This window comes from Furipterus horrens, unplaced genomic scaffold, assembly GCF_987537825.1.
Source record: "Furipterus horrens unplaced genomic scaffold, mFurHor1.1.pri manual_scaffold_9, whole genome shotgun sequence".
Taxonomy (NCBI): Eukaryota; Metazoa; Chordata; class Mammalia; order Chiroptera; family Furipteridae; genus Furipterus; species Furipterus horrens.
The window spans coordinates 27,079,561-27,093,754 of NW_028327179.1; the positions used below are offsets into that span (position 1 = coordinate 27,079,561).

A 14,194-nucleotide genomic window follows, 5' to 3' on the forward strand; every position below is an offset into this window, starting at 1 on the left:
GTAGAGTGTCAGCCATAATCTTCAGAAAACTTGACTTATTTTTAAAGAAAAACAAATTACCTTCCTCTCAATCCCCCCCTAAATAAACTCTATACAAGAAATAACCAACTAGTTACAGTTAATTTAGGAGGCCTCTATTATCTTCTTATGTTCATTGATTTTTGGTATTCTTAAATAACTTGCCTGACAGTAAACCAAAACTGCGTGCAATGCTGTATGCCACAATGGTTTTCCAGAATTGAGATTGAAACTCCTAAATTGTTTTGACTAGGCAACTAATAGCAGTTTAGATAGTTCTGTACAAATTTAGACACATGAGATGCAAAATCATGAATGTATTCCAACACATTCTTCTTGTCAGAAGCATTTAAATCATCATCTTACACAAGTACATATTGAAACTCAACTTTTAGCATTTTATTTTTATGTACATTTCATTTTGTCCAGAAATAAAATATCTAAATACAGACAGACTGCAATGTTGTATATGTATAGCTTTCAACAATACTTGAGCTGAATAAATGCTTTTGTACATTAAGTTTCTTTTTTTAATGGAATTCACAGCTACATTGATAAAATGGATTCCTCATATCCTTTTTTTTTTCTTTTTTAACCAATAACAAGCAGAGAGACAAGTACAAGTTAATATTAATAAGCAGCTCAAATAACACTTGGTTAAACTATATACAATACAAACCATTCATACAAATGAAGACTAGGATATTGAACTTGTTACAATATGTGTAGTAAAGATAAGACAGACACATAACTTACACGGTGTCTGTCAGGCATTTCCCCTCTTACATAATGATCAGAACTTGTTTTAAGCAGCTTTCACTGGTCTCAACTTTGCAGAAGTCCAAAGTTTGGTGGTGAATGCTATAATCCCATGTTTGCCCACATGTGAATTCCAAACGTTTGCTCATATTGACTGAGAACAAGCTCCCTCCATAGAAAAAAGAGCCATCTTGTATTACCTTAAATGTGCCTACTATACGCTGAAAAAAAAGTTACTACACTTGGTTGTTGTTCATAAAATAAAAAATACTGAGCTCTAAAGACATATTGTTTCCATGTTAACAAGCATATATTCCTACAGTAGTATTTACCAGCACAGCTACTCCAAGCAGTAGGAATGCATGAGTGGGGACTATTGATTAGCATGTACTCAAGACTTGAAAAGAGATTTCCACAACAGCAAGTGTTAGAAACCATTCACTGTCTAGTTAATCCTTTAGCTTGATGATATTTTATCCTGAACCATTATGCGTCAGACAATGAAAGCCCTCTTGACAGGAATCATGACAGATGCAAGCTGAAATGTGTATAAGTGTATGTATTGTGTACGTCTGTGTGTGAAAGCATGTCTTCGAGTGTGGCTTTAAAATCTGTGGTGATTTACAACTATACTGAGAGATGGAGCTGACTGGGCAGAATTACATCAGATTGTTTTCCACTAGCATATTTGCAGCCAGCTGACAAGAGCAGCAGTGTAGACACATTCCAGGCAACAGATGTGACCTTCTTCTTTGAGGTAACGGCCCTGTCAGATGACCTAGAATTCCTCAGGCTTCAGTCTCAAACTCTTGCTCATCCTCATCCGGAGGGGAAGTAAGGTGTGTCGCTGTGGTAGTTGTAGTCGGGGCACACTTTCTGTACTAGTTTATAATCTGTACTATAAAAAGAAATGTAAATACAGATCACCTTGAAGGGCTTGGAGCAGAGCCAGGATACATGACTTTGGGTCTGCTCCTGGTAACAGGTTTTTGAAGGATCATAATTGCAGAGTGTGTTCTTGGTAGCCTTGTCAACCTTTTCGTATTCAATGCGACAGTTAAAGGACTTGGAATCTTTGGCATCAATCACGGTTTGTTGTGCCAAGTCGAATTCCACTATTTTTGTCGGGGGCACCAAGCTGACAGATACATTCCCTTGGCCAGTGGAATTATGTCTGAAATAAACACTAAATGTCCCATTGCCATGATCTACAATTTTTCCAGTTATCAATAGGTTTAGCTTCACGGTTTTGATGTTGGAATGAAAATCACCCCATCCAAACATTTTCTTAAACTTGCCCGTCTTAACAATGGGCCTTCTCTTGGCCCTGGGCCGAGGCTCTTGAAGGTCTGTGGAGTTCCTCAGCCAGTCCCAGAGGTCTTGCTCAGAATAAGGTTCTGGGGTGTCATATCGCAGGTCTAAATCTGTGTCATTTTCTTTGCCACGGAAAGTCTGTGACAGGAGTCGGCTGATAGACAAGTCTTTGCTGCTTTCTGTCCATATATGCTTTAGTGTGGATTTGCTGCTTCCTGATTTTAGAAGTTCTGACTTTCCACCATTTGTTAAATTGGCACATGTGACCTGAAAACAGAACAGAAAATGACATTTATGTCTCTTTATCTGAGAACATTCAATACACAGATCAAAGCCATTTCAAAGAAACTCAATTAAATGATGACACTTCTTCTTAAAGTACCTTCAGTATATGGCCAATATTTATTAGTACATAGCAAAATACCGCTTCTATTTTTACATAATGATAGGAGAGGGAACGTGTAAGGTTTATTAAGAAACCCCACGTAATATGACTGAAAGACTGTAAAATATGGACTTTGATGAGTGAAGACACCTAACATGAATAAAGCAAATTGAACTCAAACATAAATCAAACAAATTATTTCTTAGCACCAAAATCTAAATACTTTTTAAATAAAAAGTTGTACTTCATTGTTATTTTTCTATTTCAAAATTACCGTCAGCTTTAAAACTGTATGACTCTCTGAAATACGTCAACCAACATGCCATAGACTTTTGTCAGTCCATGCACAACCATGTTAGAAAACTTAGTTTTGCAGAGACTAGTACACTTTAACTGGTCAAAACAAAATAATACGTTTATTGTCACTTATGGTAAGTAAGGAACATATCGCATAGAACACGATTTTTATCTTCAGGAATTTAAAATGGTCTAGAAAAAGGGGCATAAATGAAAATGTCTAATAGACAACACACTGTAGATAATGGCCAATGTAGAGAAGCAAAAACAAACAAACATATGTGGCCAATAACAGAGAGATCCCTTTAGGTTGGACTGGAGGGTCACATTCAGAAATTGTTCTTCTGAGACCCCATTATTGCCTCTTTAGAAAGACTGAAATCCCCAACAAGCCCAGGGTTTCAAAAAAAACTCTGAATCTAACTGATTCATCAAACAACCAAATCTGTACTTGCCCAATTATATAAACATTGTCTTTAGAGCAGCCCCTATGTAAAGAAATAAATGCATGTCTGCAATGGCTTCACTGGCCTAAAGTTAAAGCAATGACTTCTGATCCACAGATGGAGGACAAGAGTCAGGGCTCACAGGAACCAAACCAGCCAATACAGATAATTCCTTTAAGATGTGGACTGACTATTCTAGAGTTAGGCTATTGAATGGAGTCCCCCCAGCTGCCCATTAAAGAGCCAAGGCCTTTTCAGAACCAGTTCTGAATCCTGCCTCAGACAGGAGCCTCACTATCACTCAGCAGTATCTCTGGGCCCTCTAGTCTCCTTCCAAACCAGACTCAAAATGAGAAGTCATTGGTGGGGAGCTTTTTGAATTCAGGCTTACTAGGAATTAAAGCTGCTTTCTGGGGGCCTCTTTATAGACTTAGCTGTGAATGCCTCTTTTTAGCATACAACCCTGGCCTGAGACTAGCCTTTTACTCAGTCACTTGTGCTAAAAGGACACGATCCTCACCCTCAGGGAGTAAGAGCATTACCTTTCTAGCCAGTCTCCCTGAGATCGACACTTAGCTCTGCCACTTCCAAGTTGCATGCCTTTGGTCAAGTGAGAGTAATAATGGTGCCTACCTCATAGGGTTGCTGTGAGGATGGAGTGACCTAAGACATGTAAAACCTTTAGAATAGTAGCTATCAAGTGGGAACAGCTCAATTAAATTTAGCTATTTTTATGAGCCCCAAGATGATATTTGAAGACAATTAGAGAAAGAAGGCAACCAAATGGTACACATGGAGGTCTGGCCTAAGAGTAGCTTTGCTCTGGAATACACAGCCAAATACTCAGAACCCACATGAGTTGGTTCCCCCTTGCAGGAGACCTTTGTAACCTAAGCTAGAACAAAGTCGCTTACATGTTGTAATTTTGCCTTTTCAAAAATCCTTTAGGATCAATGGGCTCTTCACTACCAGCTACGCGCGACCAGCTACCGGCTAGCAAACAAGTTTCTTCTTTCCCCAGTTCAAACTGAGGCAATGTGAGTGATAAATCCCACCTGGGAAAAAATACCGCCCAAGACTGGCCTCTTCCATTAATGGAGAGCTCAAGAAATCCTGTAAATTTAGCCCCACATAAATTCATTGCATCTGAGAGAAAATGGGGCTTATTGTGGGTTTGTGTTCCGTGACTTCACCCTGAAAAATGAAAACTAAAAGATTAGGTAGCTAATACAAAAAGCTATGTCAACTATTTCAGGGTCCTAGCCTGGGGCCAGTTGCATCTGCTATGATGTGCAAGGCAATAGCAATGCCCTCACAGAAAGATCCAGAGGCTACTGTATGCAGAAGTTAATGAAGAAAAGACAAACAAGATCAATGGTGAAACAGATCATAGGGACAGGATAAGGCACAGAAATAACAGACAGATTAAGGTGGGGATGAGGTCACTTCAAAGGGAAGCACAGACCTGCTTCATGCACTGTCACTTTCTGAACTCTTAAAAATATCATCTAACCAAAAGGAACAATCCCCTTGTGCGGAATCAGAGATGGTTATCCAATGAGCCATTATGGATCTTGGGGCAAATACTGGGAATTGAAAGAAGGTTGTCTTTGCTGTCAACTTTCTTTTAGTTCTAAATACTTCCCCTTCACTTCTGTCAACCCTTGAATTGGCCTCTCCTTTTTCTCTGGCACCTAAACTGTTTCCTGCTTAAAGGTTCTCTTCACGCCAAAACATCATTCCAGAAATGGATCACACTCAAGCAGTATGTGACTAATAATAGCAAAATGGTTGCTTTATCTAAATCCTTTTTTTTAACAAGAACTAAATATTAAGTCTTAAAGGGATGATATTGAGAGGAAAATACTCTTTGGAGAGGGGACAATGCATAGAAACATATACATTTTCTTAAAGAGAAAAACATGAAGCTTTCCACCTATCCTCTCTGTCTGATAATAAAGCCAGTCTTCTGTAGAACCATTTTTATTTTAATATCAAAAACATAACCCTTCATGACTCCATAGTTAATATATAATAATCATTATAATTACAAAACTAACAGAACAGCTAAAGTTTTCTACAAATTTACCAAAAGAAGTGCATTTCAAAATATATTATTTTTCTATAACACCGAGTATCTATAATATAAAATTTAAAACAAACATTAATTAGAAGAGTAGTACAGATATTTTGGATTTGGGGTTCATTGTGTGTGTGTGCTTTTTGTTTTGTTTTGTTTCATTGAAATCTAATTGATTTGGTCAAACATCCAAATCTGTACTTGCCTAATTAATGCAGCCTGTATATTTATGCCCTAATCTAAAAGAAATTTAAAAAATAAATGCATATCCTATTCTCTATCATTGTTATCTGAAATTATATAGTTTCCCATTCTTTGGGTGGCAGAAAGAATAAATGCAGCACATATTTGGTATCAGCTTGATACTTGAATCTCAGCATCAACTCTCATGATTAAGACTGTAATGAGATACATCCATGGTGGCACACTGGCCCACTAAGCAGGAATGAAATTGTCCCAAAGAAGGAGGCAAAAGGGAATTAGAGTGCAGTTTCCCAGTGGCATAGGAAGGTAGTGAGAGAGAAAAAATGTGGAAGTAGAAGAAATAATTTCAAGGAAAAAGATCCAATATATTTAAAAGGATTATAAGACTATGACAGGTAGATAAACCTCTGATATTCAGGTATAACAGAAATTTAGTTCTAAATTATACTCTCTACAGCTGTAATAATTATGAATGTGAGCTCAGGAGTCAGACGGCCTGAGTGAATCCCAATCCAGGCCGTGATCTTTAACAGCTGCTTGATGCTGGCAAGTTGCTCAACTTGTTTATGCTTCTCTTCTTAAAAAATAGGAGAATAATACCCATCCCTTCCCAGAGCCGTTGTGAGGATTAAATAGGATACTCCACTTAAGGCACTAAGACAGACAGTCCCTGAACTATGTTGAGTGTTCAACATTAGTATTGCTAACTATTGCACTATCATCCTCTGAATCCCACTGGGTAATATTTTATATAAATGAATTTCTTGTAATAGGATTTGAGAGCAAAAATATTTTTCTAAAAAATTTTCCTTTACATAACCAAAACCTAAAGCAAACAATTAAAAAGAAAACATATACAGTAGTCCTTCTCTATATCACGATTCACTTATCACGGCCTCACTGTATTGCGGGATTTTTTAAAAATTATATTTAATTATTTATCACGAATTTTTTGCTATATCGTGGGATTTTTCAGTACTGTACAGTAAATACTAAAATAAATGTAAGGTTCCTACTTCGTGGATTTTCACCTATCATGGGAGGTGGGGGTCTAGAACGTAATACCCACAATAAGTGAGGGATCACTGCATTCATTTTGTTTTTAATCCTCACCTGAGGACATTTTTTTTAATTGCTTTTAGAAAAAGGGAAGGGAGAGAGAGACAGAAAGACATCAATGTGACATATCAGCATCAATCTATTGCCTTCTCACACACATCCCCACCTGGGTACACAACCTGACTGGGGATAGAACATGCAACCTTTTGGTCCACGGGATGACACACCAACCAACTGAGCCATAACAGCCACAGTAAAGCATATATTGTTGAAAGTGCTACTGTGACTGCCATATATATATATATACATATATATATATATATATATATATATATATTTCGCAGGTTGTCCCCTGGCTGGTTTGGCTCAGTGGATTGAGCGTCGGCCTGTGAGCTAAGTGTCGCTGGTTCGATCTTCCAGTCAGGGCACATCAGAGAAGGAAAACTCTGACTCCAAAAAACCTCCGCTGCCTTGCGGCATACCTCTTCAGGGGAAAGGCTAAGGGAGTAAACCCCGACAGAAAATCCGGAGCCGGAGTCCCTAAGGTGGTTTGACGTTGTAGTCAACACTGGCAACTCCTGCGGCGCACCTGAAGCCAAGCTGTATTGACTCCGTCTTTCCCTTGGACCCTTCAGCTGCGAAGAGAGGGTGGGTCTGCTGCATGGGCAACAGCAGACCCTCCATATCACCCTGCCCAGGCTCTGTAGCTTCAGCTTCACTGGAGAGGACACTCCAGCGTCATCGTAAGATGTCGATTCAACACGGGAGGAGACAGATACCGTGTCACTCCCGAGTCGGACTGCACAACCATTCTTGGTGGTGCAGATAGACTCTTAAGAAGCTACACCATCATCTCTCAAGACGGACGGCTGCCGACGACGATGATTTGGCAGGTTGAGTAGATAGTGAAATTTAACAAAGTATGAGCGTAAGTTCAGCCATTAAACTGTTTAACTACCAGATGCAATAGATTTATTCACCTTCAATGGTGTGATGTGAAAGGTTTCCAGTAGTGCTGACAGTCAAGAAAACACTCTGAAACATCTCAGTTTGGGTGCAGAATCAAACAAAGCAGGTTTCAACTATAATAGTCATCAACACTGTCTTGAACATTTTTTTAAAAATCCTCACCTGGGGACATGTTTATTGATTTTAGAGCAAGAGGAAGAAACATCAATGTGAGAAACATCATTCATTTGCATCCCAAACATGCCCCAAATGGGGATCCCGCAACCTTTGTGATGTACAGGATGACACTCCAAAAAACTTAGTCACCCAGCCTGGGCCCTCCTAAATATTCTTATCCTTCTTCCCTTCCCTTTTACTTAGATTAGGCGAGGATCTTGGCAATATCTACAAGAGAACACAAATCATGAATCATGAAAAACCAGGAAGGGTCTTTAGGAAAGTTGCCAGACCTTACAGTATAAACAACTCCAATTTATGTTGTTTTTTAAATTCAATAACTATATAGTAAGACTCTGCTAATACTGGGTTAAATAATAGGGATACAAAGATAAATGAGACATGTTCTTTGCCCTCAAGGAGTTCACAATCTAATGAGGAATCAATTAAGCAAATAACAGTGTGATGCAACCAATGCTGTGTACAATGGTCTAGAAGGCACAGTCAAAGTTAAAGGTAGAAAAGATGCAGCAGAAGCAATGGTCCTCAGATCTGCAAGGTGAAAGAGGTTTTGAGGTTCAACAGACAGAGACCAGACCAGAGGAGTTCTTCTAAGCATAAGGAACAAACTGTGCAAAGGAACAGAACTGAAAAGGACATGCCAAATGTAAGACTAGAAAATAGCTCCTTACTTCTGAGCTTCGGGGAGCATTGATATGGAAGAGAAACAGGGAAAGAACTTGCAAGAAGTCAATAGAAGTCAATAAGGTATGCTAAAGTCAAATTGTAAACATTCTGCAAAGTCAGTTAAACTTAGGCTTATAGGTAATGAGGAACCACTAAATTTTGTTGTTTTTAAGTAGGTCATCCTGGCTCTAGTAGAATCACTGATTGGACTTTGAAGGGTGCATTGGTAGGAGAGACTTTGAAGAAAGAAAGACTAGTTAAATAACTACTCGCAATACTTCATTTGAGAAAATCAATGTTCCTTAACCAAGGCAGTGACAGAGGAAAAGAGAAACAAAAAACAGATATATGAGATATTTCAGAGGTAGGATTAACTCATCTTGCTGATTTACTGGCTAAGCAGGAACATGGAAAAGTTAATGAGTTTGCTTACACTGTAAGGGATACAGAAATAACAAATTAGCTGGAAAATAAAATTAACTCTCATAGGGACATTGAACATTGAAGTGCCTGCCAGTTGTTTGGATGAGGCTATTTATTTATTTATTTATTTACTTTCTGCCTTATTTTTTAAAGATTATATTTTTATTTATTTCTAGAGAGGAGGAGAGGGGGAAAGAGAAGAAGAGAAACATCAATTTACGAGAGAAACATGGATCAGTTGCCTCTCACATGCCTTCAACCAGGTACCTGGCTCACAACACAGGCATGTGCCCTGACCAGGAATTGAACTGTGGGACAACACCCAACCCACTGAACAGCATTGGTCAGGGCTGATGAGGTTATTTAAAAGAACACTTGTTAGATGGGTCTAAGAGTCTGGAAAAATGAGAAAGTGGTGATGATGAATTTGTAGTTTGCGTGGATGGTACTGTGTAGATACAGCATGGTGATAGAGAAGAAAGCTGGTGACAATATGTAAGAAATGTCAATGCTTTGAGGACAGGCAGAAGAGGAGCCAGGATAGGTAGAAACAAAAAAAAAAGGATTATTGAAGGAAAGGCAAGGGAAGAGAGAAGGAGGAAAGGCAGGTATGGGCAAAATTTAAACTCCAAGTAAGTCTAATAGTAGAAGCACTTAAAAACAAATCCCTTGACTTTTGAAATCCACCTTATTAAAGCTACTTGGGATAGTGGTAAAGAGATAATGCAAGATGAGAAAGAAGGAGTAGCTTAATACATCCAGATGCAATCAGGAATCCCTGCCTTCCTCCGTCTATCATACTGCTTATGTCTTAAGAACTTTCATCTTTGAAGCACATAAATATACACATAAAATAGAAATAAACTTTGAGCCCTACTGAATAAACATCATCATTGTAAAAGAAAACCTGTGCCCATAAAATCCTCTACCATTGGTAAGCATGTTAAAAGAGTTTCTTTTTAAAAGTCACCTAAAGATCCTTTGATGTCAATACATTTGAGTGATAACAGAAGTGGGGAGTGTACAGCAGAAAGATGAATACAAAGTAAAACCAGAAAATATCAGATTAATGCAATTCTAAAAAGACAAAGCATTGTGAACTTCTTTCTACAATTAATAACAAATTTTTTCCTTATAACATAACAATGAAAACATAAAATATACTGTACTTCCTAACTGAATATGATTTTCATGTCAAAAGTGGCCACTGCCCATTTGAAGGGAGCCAGGTTATGATTCAATACCATTTTCATAAATTATATGTGTTGTTTGTCTCATTGTTTTAGAAACAATGAGAATAATAAAGATTCTTAACATGATGAGGTGTATAAATTTTAAAGTATATGTTTATCTTGAAAACATTGCTAAATAGGTATAAAGAGAAAAGTCACTTCTTTTAACCATAAACATAGGGTCTAAAATGAAGGGACCATGCGTGGAGTGGGTGGAACCTGTGTGAAGGATGAGGGAGAAAAGACTACCTATGTTGGATGTTGGGAGTGTTAGCACATAAAGAGTTGCCACATTTTGACCTAACTCCTTTATATGTGTTATGGCCATACTTTCACATTGCTATCTCTAGTATCTTTTTAGTATAGGTTTATAATCATAACATCAACATATTAGCTTTTAAAACATTGTTGAAAAATAGCACTTTTGTATATTAACCACTCTCCAGTTTTATTGCAACCGCTATGACGTTCCTGGCCTTATGAGATTTTATATAAAAATTACATCCCTTTGCACATACTATTTCCAACTAGAGATATCTCCAGATGTTTTTTATAAAAGAGCAATAAGATGCCTTCAAATTTCTACCAACCTGCGCATTTTAATGTTGATCCATTACTGTTCAATATAAATAATCTCAAATTGCTTTGAAAATCATGTATTTATTTCATCAACTGTATGAATACTTGAAACCAAACAAAAATTTTAAACAACCTGATGCTTAAGTAATATCTCTCATCAGTGAATAACTAATCAACAAAATGGCCTTGCTCTATGATTACAACATCATTTTGGCAGTTTTATGATTCACTATGTTGAATATATGTTGCTTAGTATTAACTGCTACTGGCTAAGGGCACACTATATTCCAGACATTGTAATTATCATTTTACATATGGTTCTGGTTTTATTTCAAATCACACATACATGCTCACGTTCTCTCTCTCTCTCTCTCTCTCACACACACACACACAAACTTAAAAACATTTTTAATATTTTTAATATTAATATTTTTAGTATATTTCAATATTTTTATCTTCAGCTTACATATGCAAATATGAAAGTTCAAAAAGAGCTTGTTGAAAATCACTGCTCGTAAGTGAAAGAAATATTTCTTAGTTACTCATGCCACAGGGGGTGTCCTTTATTTTTAAAAATCATTTTAAGCACGCAGTTAAATGTTTACATATATTTATCAAAATATTGTAGAACATGAAGTAAAATTAAAAGCCTATCTTCATCATCAACCCTGTTCCCATGTAAACCTACATCTCTCCTAAGATAAAACCTGTTAATTCTCTATTCCTAAATATTTTCAGTACTTTTTCATATATAAATATATTTATATAAGTAGTATCATATTTAATGAATTGCATTTTATATGTTTCCAATCGATAACATCTTTACTAAATGGGAATGTAGTATTCTATAATATGAATGTATCATATTTTTATCTTTTGTGTACCTTTGTGGTAGATACTTAATCATTACATTGTTTCACAGCCAGGTCACCTACAGTTCTTTTTTAGCCTTGATTCCATTGATTTTTTTTTCCTGCTTATTATTGTTTCATATACCTCACACCCTCCTCTCTTGAGTTGGATTTTCGCTTTTATGGGCATATAGATTTATGTGACTCTTTTGGAAAAAGTGCATAGGGGATAAACTATATGAGTTGTTTGTGCCTAAAAATGTCTTTATGGGCCATAAGCTTACACTGGATATGCTATCCAGTCATCTTTTTATTCACTTTGTTTTGTTTTATATTTCTCTCTCTGCAATTTTAAGATTTTCTCTATTTCAGGCATTGTAAACCTTACAGGGTGGGGTACTTATGTTCCTGTTTTCTCTAGCCCTTTTCTTAACTAGTGTAGAGAAAAGCACACAGATATACCTAGATATGTTAGGCTCTTTTTCATAAAGTTTCCCCAAGAGAACTGTAAACTCTTTGAGGGATGTTTTTTCTATATTATGCCATTTCGTAACTTGGGGGAGGGAGTACCTAGCATAGAGTAAACACTCAATAAATTTCCTGTATGTTTTATAGTCTTAGTACATATATTTCAATAGTGTAGGTTCATTGAATCCTTAGTCACAATCAAGATTTGAGGGGAGGACACGTGGCCCTCAGAGATTTCTGTTACAAGTTTAGAGGCTGTACTTCATTGGCAATACCTGAAGTGCCTGTGTTATATATGATAAGCCAGAGGAAATGGGTTAGTGTTTTAATACATCAAAAATACATCATTTCCTCCTGCTACAAAGCAGTGTACCAGGAACAGCAGTGCTGCATGAAGAATGGAAAAGCAGAAAAGAAACTCTATGCCTCTCCCTTAACCCAGTAGGTGCTGGAAAGCTGTGTGGCATAGGAACTAAGGGAATGGGCTTTGTGTTTGAGACCTCAGGGCTAAATCCAAAATCTGCTACTCTACCACTAAGAACCACTTACAGCCATGCTTTCTCCACTTACAGAGTAGAGATGATACTTCACTCATTGAATTTTCATGAAGTTAAAAGTTTTACATATAAAGTATGGAAAATAGTATGAGTTCAACACATGAAAGCTATTGTGCTTAGCTAGGTTATGAAACCCTGAAAATAAAAAGAAAAGAAAAGAAAAGAAAACAAGGCTGTCAGAATGCACATTGTTATTCTCTTTCATCTTCTGACTAGTGACATTACATCTGCTCAAATGGTCCAAACAAACTGAGGTGGAAATTAGTATAACTGAAACAACTCTGTGGCCATATTCTGCAGTAGGTGGTGGTAGGAGACTCTACTGATTATGTTACAATTTAGTATTGGCAAATTTAGGCGATAATTCATCTTTAACATAACTAGGAGAAGACATTCTGACCAGCATAGACTTTACATGTCATCCTCGAGAAGTAGGAACATGCTCTGTTTCTACGAGTTTGAGGAATCTTTTAATGACTAAAAATTTTAGGTGTTTACTGCATGAGTTCTCATGATCCCATGAAGGATGGCTCACTTCTAACATATGGTTCCAACTGTTGCCTACATTACTGTATTGGAGACTAGTGCTGAGTCATGGGTAACTGAGCTTCTCACAAGTTTCTAGAACCATAATAATTAACTTTCTCTTGACTCCTTTTCCTGTGGGTACTCTTACAAAAAATGTTCTTGGTTTTTTAACCACAGGGGGAAAATTACTACTAAGAAATAGAACTTTTCAGCCTATGAAAATATTGTCCCCTTCCTCATATTCACTGTGTAAACATAAAAATATGTGCATAAATTTTGGCATATAGACACATTAATATTGATGAGAAATTAAGGCTTACCATTCCACCTAGTCCCACTTAATCCATTCTCTCGAAACATACTTACAGATCACCCAGGTTTGTATTTCAAATGTTGCTTCTTTTGTTAGTGTTTTATATTACTTTCATTTAAAATGTATAAAGAATATCTCATAAGAGCCCCCCAGGGTATGTGCTTATAATAATGAACAAAACTCTTAAAATAACATGAAACACTATTTCTTGGCTGAAAAGAAAAAGGCATTTGAGAATCATTTTTTATTACTGATGAAGACTTTGAATATCAGTAAATCTAGATGTTTTTAAGGACAAGAGAAATGTGGTATATGTAGGAATAGCTAGGTTAGATCCAGGGTCTGTCCTTCTGACTTAGTGGTAAATAGCAGTGACTGTCTATGATAAAGCTTGTCATGCAGATGCTAATGGAAGTTTATAGCTTCTATAAGTCAAACAAGTCACATACCTTTTTAGAATGGACCAAATGAAGAATGATTGACTAACCTGCTGACCCTATTTTCAGCAAACTATATGAACATACGTTTTCATACACAGCAACGGTATATAAGAACATCCTGAGTAGTAATAGTAATTAGTATACTTAATCCAGTAGGAGTTCAAATTCCTGAGGAAATCACACCTTTGAAATTTTTAGAGACAATATACTTGATATCTTCTGGTTATCCAGAGGTTGATCTGGAAATCTTTCAATAAACAACAAAGAAAGAGGTTATATAAATGAAGTGATAGAGACTAGTTTGCAGGGGAATATCATCACTGTGCCATTTAGATCCTGAATTGGTTAAAAAATTCTTGTAGGATCTCTTTTCTATAAAGTGGAGACTACCCAGAGTTTCCCAGGTACAGAGTGGACAACAAGCCAAAC

General features: G+C 36.9%; 1 protein-coding gene across 1 annotated transcript in view; it reads right to left on the reverse strand.

The window, feature by feature from the left end:
- Positions 1-420: 420 nt before the first annotated feature.
- The window catches only part of NXPH1 (neurexophilin 1), a 297,067-nt gene continuing 283,293 nt past the window's right edge, over positions 421-14,194 (reverse strand). Inside the window, exon 2 of the mRNA XM_090287828.1 lies at positions 421-2,358. Within this exon, the coding sequence (XP_090143954.1) occupies positions 1,597-2,358 (762 nt within the window). The 3' untranslated portion in view covers positions 421-1,596. The remainder of the gene's footprint in view (positions 2,359-14,194) is intronic.